Consider the following 18853-nt stretch of genomic DNA (forward strand, 5'->3'; position numbering starts at 1 on the left):
TTCTATTTATTTAGCAATTTTTTTCACTATTGCATGAACTGAATGATCAAAATGTACTTTTTTATATTTTGTCTTGCTTTTCAATATAATACAATTAAAATTGAGCTTTCCCTTATTCAATGGACTTGAGTGCAGAAAGAATGTTATGTACTCTGTTCGCCTACAACAAAGTAGTTAATTAAAAAGTGTCATTCAACATAAGCCAACATCCATGCAAAAGCAATGCATGCTGAGGCTGACTGACAACCATTTCAGTTCACATCTCTCTAAACTCCCGTGTCGTGTCTTTCTCTGACACTTTTAAATGCTTCCACACACTATTGACATGTTTGCTGCATTAATAAAGCGTGCGCGTCTCTTTCTCCGCGCTTGTTGCTGCTTGATCGCATCAGACGCATCAGGCCATATTTCACTTATTTCGGTTGTCGAACATTCGCTGTACCCTAAATTCTAATTTAAGAAAAAAGTTAGGAATGTTATGTATTCCCGAAAAAAGCCTCACGGTTGTCTAAAATCTCAAAAGGTAAGATGTTTAATACATACGTTGTTTCACATGTGACGTGTTTTGAGCCAGAGTCATAATTTTGACATTTACTTGCCATTAAGAATAATTTATATTGATATAATAAATGATAGGTCCCTTACTTTAGCTTTCATTATTAAAAAAGGAGTGCATTTTACATTATTCTGGTACTAAGTGACTCGAAACAGAGAGGGTCACAAATAATTTGGATAGTAATACACAAAAAGTACTATAATAAGCAGTGCTTGAAGTGGGAAAAATAAGGTTCCGATACGCCCATTGCCATATGCAAATTATTACCACATTTGAAATTTCTAGAACGAAAAAACTGCATTTAGACATTGCTGGTACAACATATTTATTTAATAAAGGAACCACTTGCCAAACAACTTATTTAATAATGTTAAATACACATTTCACCAAAAAAATTGTAATTTCATTACCTGTGATGATAGTTCTGCAGTCTATTGAATTCTTCTGTTAATTAAATCCATCATATACACACAGTCATATCTTATGCCTTATATGCTATAAACATATGTTATGTTTTTAGGCATGTCAAGTCCAATACACATTACATTATGTGACAGACCACCTAAGTTTTCGTTTAAAACAGCAGAATTCGGAAAAGATAGGTAGTTTGCATCTCTGAAATCTTTCCATTTATCATTTTTATTGAATGTGAGAAGGCAAACATAACAAGGCCAACAGTTTAAACCCTAGATGGAAAGCCTGCAATCTTTAGCCAAAAAAGCGTAACGGCTAATGCTAACACCATGTCTCCAGCAAAACGCAGGAGCGTACTGGCCCACTTCAAGCACTGATAAGATGTATGATTTTAGCGCTTGCAAACATTTTCGCTAAAATGTGATCATAAATGCTGTTTAACACATCATATGCTACATTATACAGGCTATATAAGAATGTGAGGTGCTTGTTACACACACAGGTGCAATGTTCGCACTTACAGTTGAAACGAAACAAAATGCAGTCATGTGACAACACGTGGAACACATATTAAAATGTTTAAAAACTGGTGAGACAGAGTTTGTTAACATTACTTACATTAGGTATAAAAATGCCAACATAATATTAGAAGATTAACAATAATTAATTTATTACCATAACTTGTTCGGAGCGGTTGTTCTTGGCAAATTCATATTCGTTTGTTAAAAATATATTAAGTAATGCTAATTTCAACAACATGAAAATGTACATTTCACTGCAACTAATGTTAATGAATTTGGCCTTAGCATAAGACTGGCACCTTTTTCCAAATCTAAACCCTTCCTTTTAAGAAGTTCAAATAGGGTCATCACATTCAAGTTACATCCTGTAAATAAATTTGCATGGTCGCATAATTAACAGGGAAACGAGCATTACATGGCTCTGTCTTTGTTGCGGGGTAAATTTTAGGATCTGAACAGTCGGCATGGAGGTATCACGCCCGTTTACTTTATCAACATTATAAACAATAATGTAGGGCTGCTCGATTATGACAAAAATCATGATCACGATTATGTTGGCCAATATTGAGATCCCGATTATTTAACACGATTACTCATTAACTTTTAAAACAACATAGAAAAATGAAAACTTGGCTTTTAAACTGTGAATTCAACTGCAAAATAAATGTAAAGAAATAGCACAGCTGAAACACTGTAAAGGAAAAGGGTGCACTGTGGATTTATACCACAAGAAAAGAGAGGATCCTTGCAAAATGGAATGCAGCACAATAATCGTTTTGCCTCGATTATTTTGTTTTTGTAATTGTTGAAGGCCAAAATTGTTGATTACGATTAATTTTCGATTAATTGCACAGCCCTACAATAAAGCCAGCTATTCTTGTCAGATGGGTTTTGTTTGCGGGAGTTAGACCTATATGCTTGCTTTTCTTATCAAGAACATGTAAAACAAAATAAACAAGCTAACCATATATCACAGACTGTCAGTATACATTGCGTTCTGTTCGTTTGGTTTTGTATGTTTTCTTTTTGTATTATACCGTTCTGAACAGGGTTAAATGCAGTTTTTATGTATTTTTCTATTTTTTCCCTTTTTTCAACATTAAAAAAACCTATACAGGATATGATATTAATGCGTTATATCGAATATTTAATGATAATTATAAGCTTGATGTGAAATTGTGACTAAATAAAAATTTAACAAATAAGGTCATTATTAACTCAATTTAAATAAACAAATATTCGCATATTCTTTTTTATGATCTCAAATATTCAAATATGAATTTATTGAAAAATGCCCATCCCTAGGATGGAATATGGTCATTAGACCAAATTTCTATGAGGCTCCGCACCTCCTCACAACTCCAAGTTTGTCCGCGAGCTGCCATGCTAGTGCAAACTGTCAACAAACTCCATAATGCACAGCGCAGCTGACTACGACAACTGGTTTAGTTCACAAAAGTGCAGTACTTTTTGCATTTGGGTCTCTTCAAGGTCGAATCACGTTCTCACCACAAACGAACCGCTCCAGGGTTCGTTTGAAAGCGTACCGAGACCACCTTTTCAAAGAGGTCTCGGTACGCTTATTTGGTCCGCTTTTGGTGCGCACTCGAGTGCGATTGCTGCATTCACACCTGCCCAAACGAACCGCACCAGGAAGAAAAACGAACTCTAGTGCGATTCAACCGTACTAAATGTCATTAACATTTAATGATATTAACATTTAATGACCCCTGGTCATTAACCCGTTTTCTTGATCTAATTTCGTCATTGCACATGGCAGTCACAGACCTCTATCTGTTATTTTCAGTTAACTGTTCTGGTTGAAAAAAAAAAAAAAAAACCATCATGGGACTTTCTGTATAAGTTAATTTAAAAAAACACTCTACAATGTTCTGGGAATGTTGTGTTATGTTTACAAAAATAAAACGATGTTCCTAGAATTCATATGTCGTTAATTGATTAATCATGCAGCTCTAATTGGATTATGTATTGTAAGGCTGATGATAAAAGACAGGTGATGTGTATAATTTATGTAGTTTCCATAGAGGCCTTGCTCCAAGATTAAAACATTAAGTAGATTAAAAAACAATTAAATTGATTAAAATGGTGTCACTGGCATACATAAAACATTGCTCAGTTTGATTGAACATACTGACTTTACTGACACAGCAGTAGTGACTTATAGTGTGTAAATAAGGGATAATATACAATATACCGGTTGTTATCGAGAGAGATAATCTGATGAACTGGATCAGAACAGCATTGTTAGTACCCCTCCACCACAGTAACTGGTGAATACTGTGACAAAGTTATTGATTTTCCCATGGAAATGCCACAGCAGACAAACTAATGTGATGTTTTCAAATGAAATTACAGAGACATCTTTTGAAGTAGCAATGGCAGGTCCTGAATCTTAAGACGGTGGGACACTTATCTTGATAGCTCTTTTCACAGTGTACATTGTTGCAAAGCATCTTTATGGTAAATATGTTATTGAAGGAAGATAATGCAAAAATATCTTTTTTTTCTTATGCCTTGGTTTTTCTTATTTGCATACATTCAGTTGTCTGAACTTTTTGTAAGGAATATTAAATTTGCAGTTATGGCTGCATGACACCAAGCTGTAAATACTTGTAAACCAACTAAATTGAAAATACTAATACAATTAAACCAAACCAAACCACTACCAAGGTTTGTTGAATGTTTTACTTGTTGGAAGGCAAGCACATAGTTAGAAAGAAAAGGAAATTAAAGGAATCTTTGTGTGCATAGTTCTCTAGATGAGAGTCTACTGTGAGTGTCAACAGGTCAGTCTTGTTCATTAGAGACCCCCCTTTGGTCTCGTTCTGCCTGTTCCCAGGCTCAGTTCATTCTTGGGGCCCCTTTCGCCCCATTATGCGAGCGGTTTAGAGTGTGTGTGTGTGATGAGAGCGTATCCAGGGCAACCTTTGTTTGCAGTCTGCAGCTTGGGTTTTGTATTTGCAACACAATGCAGTAGGGGGGAATGTCAGTGGAAAGACGGGGGATAGACTTGGTAGTCTGTGTGAAGGAGGTTTGGGAATAGTTGCTTAAGTGAGCAAGTGTTTGTTTTCAGAATGTGTGTGAGAGAGAGTCTTGTAGACACGAACGTCTGTCTCTGACGTTGGATGATCTTTAGGTTTAGGCATATAGGAGAAGGAAAAGTACAAGAGACAACAAACAGACACATTCAGACATGCACTGTATCAGAGTACCAATCCTGATTTATTTCTGTTTTAAGCTTGATTCACATAGAGGGCGATGTGATGAAGCGAAACGAATATCAGACAAACCAAGCTTTCATATCAAGAGCGAAACCGTTTATCGTCAACAACTATTTCACTCCGGTAAGCCAGGTGGCGCTGTATAAGTTTTCATGACGGTGTCATATTTTAACCAGAAAATGGTCTGACTGGTTATGACTGCTTTGTTTATAGCGCTACCTAAGCATGTTTTCAAGTTATATAATGTAACAGATAGGCCCCTATTGCTAATCTGGCATGAAAAGGTCACTGTATGCAGTTATGTTGAAATGCAGATCCTAGACATTTACCTATGTGATATTTTACTGGCGAGTTTGTTTTTAACTAAAGGAAATATAAATCACTTTGTATAAGGGATGGGCATTTTTCAATCATTTCATATTTGAGTATTTGTGCTCATAAAAAAACAAATATTTGTTTTAAAAGTTAATAAGGACGTAATTTGTTACGTTTTTATTTAGTCACAATTTCACATCAAGCTTATAATTATCATTAAATATTCATTAAAAAAAAAAAATCATACAAAAACCAAACATACAAAACAAAACGCAACGTATATTGGATAGTCTGTGATATATGGTTATCTTGTTTATTTTGTTTTACATGTTCTTGATAAGAAAAACAAGCATATAGGTCTATTTTACTCTGGTGAAAGTCTGATCAACAAACCGACGGTTAACAAGCTGACAGCAGAGAAAACGTGCTGCTCTTCTCACACTCCTGGTAACAAAACCCAGATCTGACAAGAATATCTGGCCGTATTGTTTATAATGTTGATAATAAATAAAGTAAACAGGCTTGATACCTCCATGCCAACTGTTAATTGATCCTAAAAACAAAGACGGAACCATTGTAGTGCCTGTTGTCCTGTTTATTAAGTGACCATCATCTGAGGAAGAATTACTAATACTGCTGTCGGCAGTATTAGTCCATACGGAGCAGTCGGCACTTGAATCGCTCTGCCACACAATTTGCACAGCCTTGCAGCAGTTGAACGTGTCTAGAGATGCTGATTAGCTTGTACAGGTGTGTTTTATCAGAGTTTGGGCTAATCTCGGCAGGAAAATGGATCTCGCGAGCCAGAGTTGAGAACCCTGATGTAATGCTAGGGCTGGGCGATTTGGCCTAAAATCAAAATCTCGATTAATTGAACATTTTAACTCGATTACGATTAATGAACGATTATTTTATTTTTTATTTTTTTGCCCTCATAGTTCACTGACAAGTTTTGTACAGTAAATATGCTCACATATTACAAGTGAGAGATTTTTGAATGAAGGGTGCATTACTTGATTTTAAAATAATTGAAGGAAACACACACTATATACTATCTATGATTATTTATTGAACATCAATGTTGAACAACTGAAATTAAAGCACACATTGACTAAAACGAACAGTCACTTTGTTCTTATAAAAAAAGTAAAAATAAATAACTTGCACTTTTGGAAACAAAATAAATTATTTTCAATGTTTTTCATATTAAAAGTAGAAAATAAGCAGTATCTCTTCTAAATAAAATAACTCTTGTATATCCTGTAAATAATATTTTAAACAGTGCATTTCTTGTGCATCTTCTGTAAACAAATATTTTAATGTGCAATGTATCAATGTAAACAACAGATTGTTGTAATGAAAATAGAACTCTCTTAAACACTGTTGCGTGAGGTGATCTTAGTGATCTTGAATTTACTCTAAGTTCTTACTAAGAAACACGAGCATGTTAACCTTTTCAGGTTTCAGGCAGGACCTGAGGCATGTAACAATGTTTCCGCCCGAACTGAAAACCCGCTCTGATGGGGAGCTAGTAGCTGGTATGCAGAGATACTTTTTTGCCACCTTACTTAGAGTGGGAAAGTGTACATGATGCTTCCTCCACCAGTCCAGTGGATTTGCCTCACTATCCAGCATGGGGGACACCAAATAGCAGCTCATCTCTGCTTCTAGCGATTGCTGAAGTGACAGAGTGGGTGTAGCTGAAGGTGTTGCCTCACTCCCTTTAAAAAAGCTTCCTAATGACTTCTTTTGCTTTTTTGCTACTGCTGATGAAGTTGTTGGTTCTGCAGTCTCTGTAATCTGACTTTCTCTGCAGACTTCAGCTTCTGACATCTTCTCCATCTCTGTTTTCACTTTCTCCTGAATGGTGGGGACATTGTGAGCAGAAATGTAGGTAGCTTTAAATCTGGGATCAACAAAACTGGCTGTGTCCAGTAGTTCTTCTGTGATAGGATATGAGTACTTCTCCTTAAGGTACCTGAGGATGCTGGTTTTGATAGTTTTAGTCAGCTCCACATCATCTTCCTCCTCAGCAAGCACTCGTGAATTGAGGATGTGCAGTACAGGCTTTACAAATGAAATGGTCACATACTCTTCCCCTGATAGGGCGTCTGTGAACTCCATCAAGGGGGAAAGAGCCTTGCTGACAGCCTCTAAGACATCCAGGTCAGCCCACGATGGAACAAGGTGCCTGGATTTTTTGTCTTCAGAAAGGACCTGTGTAATAGCTTTCCTTTGTTCGAGGACTCTTGCAATCATCATTTGCATCGATCCCCATCTGGTAACGCATGCTGTTTTTAGCTTGTGTTGTGGCAGGTTCAGTTCTTGTTGCACCTTCATTAATGCCTTCTTTTTTTTCCAGCTATAGGAAAAAGCACTGACTATGTTTTTGCACACCCTCACTGCACGTGTCACACGTTGATCTTTCAATCCATTTTCTGAAACACACAAAATTAATACTTTTTTTATTATTATTGACAATATTTTATTTATACCTGAAGCTTTAACAGTACCAAAATTAAATGAGCCTCTTATATTTCTTAAATAATATCAGATTAACAACACATTTTTACAACACAATGATTTTTACTTTAATGATGTAGTGTTCTGTTACATTGTAATGTGACCTTAACATTATAACACTGTAATATCAAGCATATTGTAACATTTATAAAGGTGCTTTATGAACAAATTTAGCGTAGCCAGAATATAATAAACGCCAGATATGCCCAATTAGATAACATCCCAATGCTATTATATTTAATTAAGCTGACGTGTACTTACCAATTGCAAGGTGTAGTCGGTGTCCAAAACACTGCTGCCGTATCCATTCATTAAGCGCAGCAGCTTTGACAACATTAGCACCGTTGTCTGTCGTAATGGCTGAAAGTTTTTCTTCCGCAAGGTCCCATTCAGAAAGCATATCTTTCAGACCTTGCGCAATCATATCTGCCGTGTGATCGGCTGGAAAATATGCCGTCTCAAGGCATCTCTGGCGCAGCTTCCAATCGTCGTCAATGTAGTGCAAAGTAAGGCTCAAGAATGGGTCCATCGTCCTACTTGACCAGAGATCATATGTGGCTGCAAAGTGTTGAACATTTTTCAGTTCAGCAGCTACAGTTTTACAACATGTCTTGTACATGTCTGGCAGCGCAGTTTTAGAAAAATGTGATCGCGATGGCACAGTGTATCTTCTGTCGAGAGTTTTAACGAGGTGTTTAAACCCGCTTCGCTCCACTGTAGCCAAGGGAGTCATATCCTTTGAGATGTAATAACAAATAGCGTCAGTTATTTCTTTCCATCTTCTTGAACTCTTCTCATACTGTGTGGCATTTGTGAACGCTTGTGTTATCGACATCTGCTTTGCGGAGGCACTTGTTGCTGGGCGCTTGTCAGTCTCTTTTTGTTTTTTTTGAGCCATGCACTGTTCATATTCAGTAACGTGATTGTGCTCCAAGTGTTGAAACAAATTGGTGGTGTTACCTTTGGGCGTCAAAACTGTTTTTCTACAGTGTCTACATCTGACTTCATTTTGTTCGATGTCATCCTTACTGAAGCCAAAATGTGTCCAAACGACGGAGACTGCGTTTTTCTTTGGTACAAGCTGCTCTTGTTGCTCAGTTGTCTCAGTGTTTAAGCTCTCCATGCTCGACATGTCGGCGGAATAACGTGACGTAACAGAGCGGGGTCACGTGACTCCACACGCGGTAGTGTTTTTAAAGGGAAAGTAATCGGAATAATCGACCTGGAAAAATTTGATCGATTATAGGTTCTGAATGTCGATTTCGATTACTTTTAGATTAATCGCCCAGCCCTATGTAATGCCACGTTCTGCCCTGCCCTGGGGTTTTCGTGACGGTTCGATATCGATACACGTACCGTTACAGCCCTAATCCAGTGTGAAGCCGGCTTTAGACATGGAAAGTGCATTACCATCCAGTGAGGTGGCTCTGTTGAGGAAATAATTCCTTCCTAAAAACAAGACATCAATACAATAGTGGGTAAATAGAAACTAAACAGAAAACAAATGATATTACTGAATTCCACTAGCATTCTAAACATTAGATAAAGTATAACTATAATACACACCTTAAAATTCCAATCAAACAGAACTGAGTATTCTGATAGACCATGGTATTACAGTATCAAACAAGATTAACGCTGCTTTGCATCAGCTGGTTCTTTGCCTCCACAATGTCATGGATTATGACTAATTTATTAATCGGTACAAATAATCATAATTAAATGGTGCAGCCTTATATAGCTGCTGCTATGAAATTAATGTTAGACAAAGTGAAAACCACTCTTTTGACACACACTGCTTTTGACAGATTAACTTTTGGAACTTTATGTACAGTATGCAGAGAGACTGAGTATTGAACTACAGTCAGTGCTGCATTAATTTTACTTCAGGTATAAATACAACAATACTGTATACACTGCGTTCCAAATTATTATGCAAATTGGATTTAAGTGTCGTAAACATTTAATTTTATATTGTTCAATTAAACTTATGGATGGTATTGTGTCTCAGTGCTCTTTGGATCACTGAAATCAATCTCAGACACCTGTGATAAGTAGTTTGCCAGGTGAGCCCAATTAAAGGAAAACTACTTAAGAAGGACGTTCCACATTATTAAGCAGGCCACAGGTTTCAAGCAATATGGGAAAGAAAAAGGATCTGTCTGCTGCCGAAAAGCGTCAAATAGTGCAATGTCTTGGACAAGGTATGAAAACATTAGATATTTCACGAAAACTTAAGCGAGATCATCGTACTGTGAAGAGATTTGTGGCTGATTCAGAGCACAGAAGGGTTCGTGCAGATAAAGGCAGAATGAGGAAGGTTTCTTCCAGACAAATTCATCGGATTAAGAGAGCAGCTGCAAAAATGCCATTGCAAAGCAGCAAACAGGTATTTGAAGCTGCTGGTGCCTCGGGAGTCCCGAAAACCTCAAGGTGTAGGATCCTCCAGATGCTTGCAGTTGTGCATAAACCTACTATTCGGCCACCCCTAACCAATGCTCACAAGCAGAAACGGTTGCAGTGGGCCCACACATACATGAAGACTAATTTTCAAACAGTCTTGTTTACTGATGAGTGCCGTGCAACCCTGGATGGTCCAGATGGATGGAGTAGTGGATGGTTGGTGGATGGCCACCATGTCCCAACAAGGCTGCGACGTCAGCAAGGAGGTGGCGGAGTCATGTTTTGGGCTGGAATCATGGGGAGACAGCTGGTGGGCCCCTTTAGGGTCCCTGAAGGTGTGAAAATGAACTCTGCAAGGTATGTAGAGTTTCTGACTGAGCACTTTCTTCCATGGTACAAAAAGAAGAACCATGCCTTCCGTAGCAAAATCATCTTCATGCATGACAATGCACCATCTCATGCTGCAAAGAATACCTCTGTGTCATTGGCTGCTATGGGCATAAAAGGAGAGAAACTCATGGTGTGGCCACCATCCTCCCCTGACCTCAACCCTATTGAGAACCTTTGGAGCATCCTCAAGCGAAAGATCTATGATGGTGGGAGGCAGTTAGCATCAAAACAGCAGCTCTGGGAGGCTATTCTGACATCCTGCAAAGAAATTCAATCAGAAACTATTCAAAAACTCACAAGTTCAGTGGATGCAAGAATTGTGAAGGTGATATCAAAGAAGGGGTCCTATGTTAAAATGTAACTTGCCCTGTTAGGATGTTTTTGATTGAAATAGCTTTTGATTTCAGTAAATATGACCTCCTAATGCTGCAAATTCAACAAATGACCATTTTCAGTTTTTTACAACCTATGAAATGTTTTCAAACTCTGTTGTGCATAATAATTTGGAACAGTGCATTTTGAGTTTTTCATTTTTTAAATAAATACTGTTGTCAGTGGGAGGTTTGTTCAATAAAATTCCAAATGTACCCTAACTGTTGATTACTTGAAAATTATACTGACTGTCATTTGCATCGACAAATTAGGAAAACCAGAGAAAGATATCATTTGCATAATAATTTGGAACGCAGTGTAAAGCATCAACAGGGCATCACACCTTATGTGCTGCTGAGGGGTGCTGTTGGACAGGGTTCGAGCTCTGACTGTGTGTCTGCTCCTGTGTGTTGGACGTGGCTTCACTGCGCCAGAACACTCTGATAAAGCGGTTGTTCAGAACAGCTTCGGGACTGGAGATGGCCCTCCATGCCTCATTGTTGGCTGTGTACTGGGTCAACACTGCTTCCAGGTCTCCCCCGGACAGAACTAACACAATTAGAACAATCACTGTTTTTTTATGTTCAATCAGTCAGAAATCATAAGAGTTGAACAACATTTTGCCTATTGCATGTTTTAAGCACAACAGTGAGTGCCTGTGTTTATAGCAGCTTGTCCATTTAATTACACTTCACTTTAAATAACAATTTCAGACCTACATTAAACACACTGTTTCCATCATTTGTATCTGTTCTATTTGCCATTGATTGTTATTTCATTACTCATTTTTTGCTGCTATTTAACAATTGCTTGATAACTTTTTACTTACATTACTGAGCTGAAGTGATGCTCCAGGTTGCAGGTACAAAAAAAAAAAAAAACTGGCAACATAGAGACAATGGTGAATAAGTAAATGCATAACTACAACCTTGTGTTAATTTAGTTTACAGGCTTCGTAAGGACAATGTTGTTTAGCTACGCTCAAGCAAACAGTTTTGTGGTTTTATTTCCAATTGAAATAACCAAACGGCCATCTTAAAATGATAAAAAGTTTAATGTTTTACACTTCATAGATGCTGTATGTGGTTGTTTTAAACAACTAAAACGGCTTTAACATTTCCCAAAGAGATTAACTGCGGCTCCCCTCAGACAGGCCGTGTGCTAAGCTAACACGACGATAAATTAAAAAATAAGGTTTCAAAACCTAAACCGTATAACACATAACAACTTCAACAACAACATATTGGTGGAATATTTTATATATAAGTGTAAAGAACTATGTAAAATCAAAACATCTAGCTTACCTCAGAATCAGATGTACTCCGGTGACGGTTGAAGTGTGCTCGAGCTACTAACATAACTCAGGCTCCTCCCACCAAGTTTTCAAATAAGGATATGATTCCGACCAGATGTGTCATTGTTTATAACCTCATCTCGATATTGAATGTTTTATTTCCGACGTAAACCGTTCCGATGTGCCGACCGAATTATTAGTGAATGTTGATTCAACATCGAAATTTGATTGACCACCGATATACCTTTCTAACCGGAAATTTGACCAAATTAGACGGACTTAACAAAAGACAATTTTCAATGTTGTTATTTGGAACAAATTTAGATGGACCAAAAAAAGGCCAATTATCTAAGTCGTTTTTGGGACAAATTTGGACCAAATTTAGACGGACCAAAAAAAGACCAATTTTCGACGTAAATTTTTGGGCTAAAAGACGGCCAGGATGGGCCGACTTGATTTTGCCCCAAAAAAGACGTCCAAATGATGTCTGGTGCTGGGTGGGGTCTGTCTTGTTTAGCTTATTGCATTTGCATAAATAAATAAAATCAACTAAGGTAGCCTAACTAAGGAATTACAGCGTGTTTTAAAACAAAACAAAAAAACATCTGTGTGAATTTATTTACAGGCGACGACCCTATTTGAAGTTCTTAGGAGGAAAATACAGGCTTTAGGTATGGAAAAGGGTACCAGTCTTATGCTAAGGCCAAACTTATTAACATTAGTTGCAGTGAAATGTACATTTTAATGTTTCAAGTTGTTGAAATCAGCATCAGTTAGCCTAATATATTTCTAACGAATGAACAACCGCTCAGAACAAGTTATGGTAATAAATAAATTAATCAACTAATCATTTAATGTTACGTTGGTATTTTTATACCAACTTATATATAAGTAATGTTAACGAATTCTGTGGCTCACGTTTTTAAAACTATTTAATATGGTGATGTGAGTCGAGCATAACACGTGATCCGTCAGACCGCCGTGTGTGAACTTAAAATATTTAAACTAGCTTGCGATCTGACTGAACAAAGGTTTGGGAACACATGCAAATGATTTTTTATATTTTCTGTATATTATAAAGTCATTACAGATGAAGTGAAGAAGCGTTAAATAAGACAAGACAATTCTAACCCTGTGGTGATGCAGTTTTTATTCTCATGAAAAATACGAATATTCAAATATATATTGCGTTTCATGTGTGAGAGAAAAGTGATCATATAACAAGTCAGTCACTCTATGGTGAGTTAACCCTTTAGTGCCTTCATATCCTTCAAAGCTTTATTTATAACTTGGATCTAAATGAGGATGAAACAGGCAGATATAACAAATCATAGTAATGCAATCTTCTTTAAAAGCGCTTTGATGAAGTTCTGGAAGATATTTTGCTCATTGATGTACATTGTTGTACTGTGGTACCCTGGGCCAGTGTGAAAGGAAAATGGGCACGCGCTGCCAACGCTCTCCCTACGTGCTGCTCCCGCTCTGCCTCTGCTCAGTTTGAAACGGGCGTTAAGCTTAAATCTAATTCGATGGCCTGTTTCTCCGTCCTGCGAATATAAAAAAAATTGTCGTACTGGAGATGAAAAAAATCACATTTTCAGCATGTGGATGTTCGTCATTCATAGGAATCTATTGTTTTTGTTCTAGCGTGTTATGACGACGAACATTCACCGAATATTCGCGGGCAGTGTGAAACGTTGCGTCACGGCGAGACCAAATGTCGAGGATAATCAGCAGCCCTCAGCACTCTCAATCGATGGTGCGTTGTGCTACATCATCGTCTGGGTGTTTATCACAGCAGCTCTCACCCTCTACATGAAGGTGTTCGGCAACTCGACGTTGCGGCGAGACCCAATGTCGAGGATAATCAGCAGCCCTCAGCACTCTCAATCGACGGTGCGGTGTGCTACATCATCGCCAGGCAGGTAAATCAGCAGAGCCGATCTCCTCTCTGGGGGCTTCCCCACGGCGAGGGATCCGCACTGCCAGCCATCGAACCACCCCCTGGGAGGTCGATGAAGCAGAACGTACCCCTAGCCTCCCTTTCTCGGTCCCTGGGAGCCTGACAAGAGCTTCCCAAACCGTCACGGTGACTACGGGATACGATCCGTCTCGGCTACGCGATCCAACTCCCCAGACGCCCGCCCAGGCGTTTCGGGGCATCCTCTCAAACCTCAGTCAGAGGCAAGGATGCTCCCGTGATTTGGGCCGAGGTCGCCACCCCTCTGGAGAGGAAGTGATCATGCTCGTCCCTCTAGCTGAGATGTTCAATGGGTTTTACAGCCCGTACTTCGTCTCCAAAAAAGCGGGGGTTGCTAGATCTGCGTACCCTGAACAGGCACCTACTCAAGCTGCCGTTCAGGATGCTCACGCAGAAGCACATCCTGGCATCTATCAGATGTCAAGATTGGTTCATGGCAATCGACCTGAAGGACGCTTACTTTCATATCTCGATTCTCCCACGTCATCGCCCATTCCTACGGTTCGCTTTCGAGGGTCGGGCATATCAGTACAGAGTCCTCCCTTTCGGTCTGTCCCTGTTCCCACGAGTCTTCACGAAGATGTGGAAGCCACCCTCACTCCCCTCAGGGAGAGAGCTGTGCAGGTACTAAACTATCTCGACGACTGGCTCATCTTGACACACTCGCGAGATCTGTTATGTACACACAGGGACCTAGTGCTTCGGCACCTAGATTGATTGGGACTACAGGTCAACCGAAAAAAAGAGCAAGCTCTCCCCTGTGCAGAGCACCCTCTTTCTTGGTATGGAACTCAACTCTGTCTCCATTACAGCGCGACTGACTACAGAGCGCGCTAAGTCAGTGTTGAACTGCCTGGAACACTTCAAGCAGTCAGCGGTCCCCCTGAAACAATTTCAGAGGCTCCTGGGCTCATGGCATCCTCGGCGGGGGTGATACCCCTCGGGTTGAAGCACATGAGACCGCTCCAACACTGGCTACAGAGTCGAGTTCCCTGGAGAGCGTGGCACACCGGCAGCAGGTGGATGGTGATTACGCCTCTCTGCCGACGCTCCCTAACCCCTTGGTCTTCAATGACCTTTCTACGGACGGGGGTCCCTCTCGGGCAGGTCACGAGGCACGTCGTGGTGACGACAGATGCCTCCCTGCAGGGTTGGGGTGCCGTGTGCAACGGGCACGCAGTGTCGGGGCGATGGACGGGCCCCCGCCTGCGCGGGCATATCAACTGCCTAGAGTTGTTGGATGTGCTACCTGCACTGAAGGGGCTACAACCTCTCATGCAGGACAAGCACGTGCTGGTCCGGTCGGATGTAACCTCAGTTCCCTGATGGAGGGAACGAGACGTTGTGTCCCTTATGCCACAATGCGTGCTGCCCGCTGCAGCAGTCGTGAGAGGTCTCAGGCTCCTCAGAGCAAAGGTGAATGAATGCAGCACGCCGTCTCCCTTTTATACCCGGATATCCGGGGGCGGAGTCCAGCATGCAAATTTCATTCGCCAATTTCATTGGCCTTTTCTAAACTAGTCAGAAGTTGATAGGTTCTCAAGAGCGAACCCCATCTGTCGGTTCGACACAACGTCTTGTTCCCTCCATCAGGAAACTGAGGTTACATCCGTAACCAAGACGTTTATTTGTATGTAGATACTATATGCTTAGAGGCTATTTTGCGGGAGTCCCGCCATTCTCCTGCAGCCCGCGCACACCAGTGTCTTACTGCCCACACCCATCAAATCTTGTTGCAAAACATTTCCTAGCTCTTATTTTATTTATTAATGACGTCATTGACTCAACCTCAAAAAATCTAAGGTCGCTCAACCCCTAGTGCCAACCGGACAACAGCTGCAGATACACAGAAACGGACACAATGCTAACAAAAGAGAGGTCACTTAATAACACTTGCAGTAAAAAAATCCAACCATAAGTGGACACGTAGTTTTACTTTACACAAAGTAAATTGAGAAGACATTTAATTTCATATGTTGGTAATAATTTAGTGTTTATAATGCCAATACTTGAACTTAAAAGAATTTTAGCTGGAACTGACATGTTTTCTAGAGAGCAAAAGTTTTGTAAAAAGTCTGTACAATAAACTGTTAAAAGGATTTGATGATCGCTAGTCTAGTGATTGTACGTTATTCGGAGTTTCCATCATTCAGGTTGGATTTCAGCTTTAAAGGGGGATGCAAAGCTATTTTATTAATTCCCACTTATTTACACTGTTACAATTGTTGGATTCTCATGCTAAACATGAGCAAAGAGTTAAGAAACGAGTTGGACTTATTACATAGTATTTCTATGCAAAATACACTTCCTCAGCTTTCGAACAAATTTTGCAACCTTCTTTTAAACCATGGATAACCGTGACGAAACGGAGGTCCTTATTCCTTTTATGGGCAATTTCCCCCGGAACAGCGCACATGCACACATAACCAGAAGGGGAGCGAGAGGAAGAGTACACCCATCAATGTACTTCGTTTTGTTGTACAAGTGTGTTTGTTTGTTCACTGCATTTCGGTGATGAATGTCACAGTTGTATATAAACGGTGGATATAACGCTGGATTTGCAGATCGTTTGAAACTAATAGATGGAGCGGTCCCAGCGCCAAAATATGTTTAGTTGGCAATTGGTGCGAACGTGCATAATTTAAACAATACGAACATGTAGTGAATCAACACTTATGCAGGGTTAATGCAATGTTATATTGTGTGCTCTTGCTTTAGTTCTGCCCACTGCACGCCTCCAGGAGCTCGACTGTTTTTGGAAATAATCGTACAGCTGTATCTGTCTTTTATAAATGTGAAAAAAATAAAAGCCTCTGCAGAAATATTAAGTATGCAATACTACTCTATAGGTTCTCAAGATTAATATAGCCCCTTTCACACAGATATCCCGGAAAATACACAGATAATTGTTTCAGATTTTGTCACAGGATCGTTTGATTCATTCATACTGCCAGTGATTTTCTGGAATCTGTGCATGTGTTCACACAGACACATGATGTGACGAGTAATGTACTATAATGTAATGTTATGTTATGTGAACGAATGGCTGTCACGGTGAAGGGTATTCTCTTGCGGTGTTTTTAGGTGGCTCAATAGCACGGTTTGCTTTTATTACCACCTTACTTCTATATTTAGTGCCAAATAGGCATAAATAAGATCTAATTTGGGGTTATTATTATCTAGCATATATGTCAGTTTTAAAACAAATAAATTATTTTTTATTTATATATGTATTGGTAAATGCAGAACAACAAACTGCAATGAGGCGCAAAAGTTGGCTATACCCCAACAAGCTTACGCTAAATATAATATATATAATCTTAATACAAATTATAACAGAATGCTGCAGAGTTTTAACAAAAATTAGACAGTATTTTTGCAACTATAACTTAAGGCACTATTACAGGGCATTTTCCAGTAATATGATGTATAAAAATGTGACCTCAAAAACTAAGTTGTTTTTTCTTAACAAATTTTGAGGGTTTTTTTTCATTTAGATTTTATAACTATTTCAGAACAAGCTTGCGCAGAGCGAATGAAAAACCTGTTAATAAAGCTGCACATAATAAAGACTACAAAAACACTTGTTATGGGTATATTATCATTGTTTATATGAGGTAAATGAAATAAAAAATAATATATTGTGCCAATTAATATAAATCAAATTTTAGTTGGTTTGTTTTGATTTAAGCCATAATAACAAACAAAATACAGCTAAATTACGCAATAAAACAAAATACAAACATGAGATCATAATAAAAATCATGATTTTTTTAAATTTGTAAAGTGGCCGTTACAGAATAGTAGCGCACCCTTCAAATATCAGTAGAGTCTTTAGTTTGATCAAATTTATAAAAGACAGATACAGCTGTACAATTGTTTCCGAAAACATACGAAGCGTGGGGAGGGGTGTGATGTGTAGGTGGAACTAAAGCATGTGCACACCCATTGCCAACAAAATGCAGACATATGACTCAGTTTCACTTACCGCGTGCGATTCATGTCCTGCATCTTTTAACGTTTAACACTTTAAAGAAGTCAGAATGCATGAAACACTCTGGCACCCCACCTTTAATGTTACTAATGATTTAGTAACTTTTAACATTAAAAGAGCACCATTCCATGAATTATTTCCAGGTTAAAGTGGGAATTATTGAATTTCCGAGAGTGCGTGAAGGCAGCAAAAGTTGCAACTTCAGACCCGTTTCGATTCTGCTCTCTGAACATTACATACAGCTTGTTGACCAATAAAGCCGTTGTCATTTACATATTTTCTGTTTCTGTTGTCAGTTCTGTTTTATGATCAATAAAGCCATTTCCATTTACATACTTTCTGTTTCTGTTGTCAGTTCTGTTTTATAACCAAGACACATTGTCTGATAAAATCACTAGTGATGTTTGCTGTGACACCAAATGGGTTGTTACTAGTGATGTTAGCTTTGACACCTCATGGGTTGTAACTGCTACAGATTTACTATAATCATATAAAAGTGTGTTTTGTGTGCATGCACCTGCATTTATTTACTTATTTACTTGACTTGCTAAACACATGCCTAATACTTTTGCACAGTACTGTATATGGAGTACTGTATCTAATTATGATACCTCCAGCACTCGTAGTTATTGTTTATAATTACAGAAACCACAGTTAGACTACAACAAACAGAGCAGGTTTTACACATGGGATTCAATAAACAATCAGTGGCTTCTTTAAATGAGATAAAAAGTAATAAGGATGGTGATGAGATCAAGAGTGAGGGTCATGTACAGTGAGGGAAATAAGTATTTGATCCCCTGCTGATTTTGTAAGTTTGCCTACTTACAAACAAATGAAGGGTCTAT

The 18853-nt window shown here is 38.9% G+C and overlaps 2 protein-coding genes across 2 annotated transcripts in view; one reads left to right on the forward strand and one right to left on the reverse strand.

Annotated features, from left to right (window-relative positions):
- The window catches only part of dtx4a (deltex 4, E3 ubiquitin ligase a), a 37909-nt gene that overhangs the window by 10616 nt on the left and 8440 nt on the right, over window positions 1-18853 (forward strand). The window lies entirely within an intron of this gene.
- Window positions 6216-18782, reverse strand: LOC130551429 (E3 SUMO-protein ligase ZBED1-like). The gene is made up of 3 exons (XM_057329045.1): window positions 11080-18782; window positions 7833-9020; window positions 6216-7486 (listed from the first exon to the last, which is right to left on the reverse strand). Exons 2-3 carry the CDS (start codon window positions 8701-8703, stop codon window positions 6462-6464), a joined length of 1896 nt encoding a protein of 631 aa, XP_057185028.1. The 5' UTR covers window positions 8704-9020; window positions 11080-18782; the 3' UTR covers window positions 6216-6461.

The sequence above is a fragment of the Triplophysa rosa genome, linkage group LG1, assembly GCF_024868665.1.
Source record: "Triplophysa rosa linkage group LG1, Trosa_1v2, whole genome shotgun sequence".
NCBI lineage: Eukaryota > Metazoa > Chordata > Actinopteri > Cypriniformes > Nemacheilidae > Triplophysa > Triplophysa rosa.

Excerpts from the sequence above, each read along its gene's own strand:
- LOC130551429 (XM_057329045.1), bottom strand. The coding sequence starts at position 8,703 with ATGTCGAGCATGGAGAGCTTAAACACTGAGACAACTGAGCAACAAGAG. Across the intron at positions 7,487-7,832 it reads CCGACTACACCTTGCAATTG|AAAATGGATTGAAAGATCAA; the intron begins GTAAGTACACGT and ends TGTGTGTTTCAG.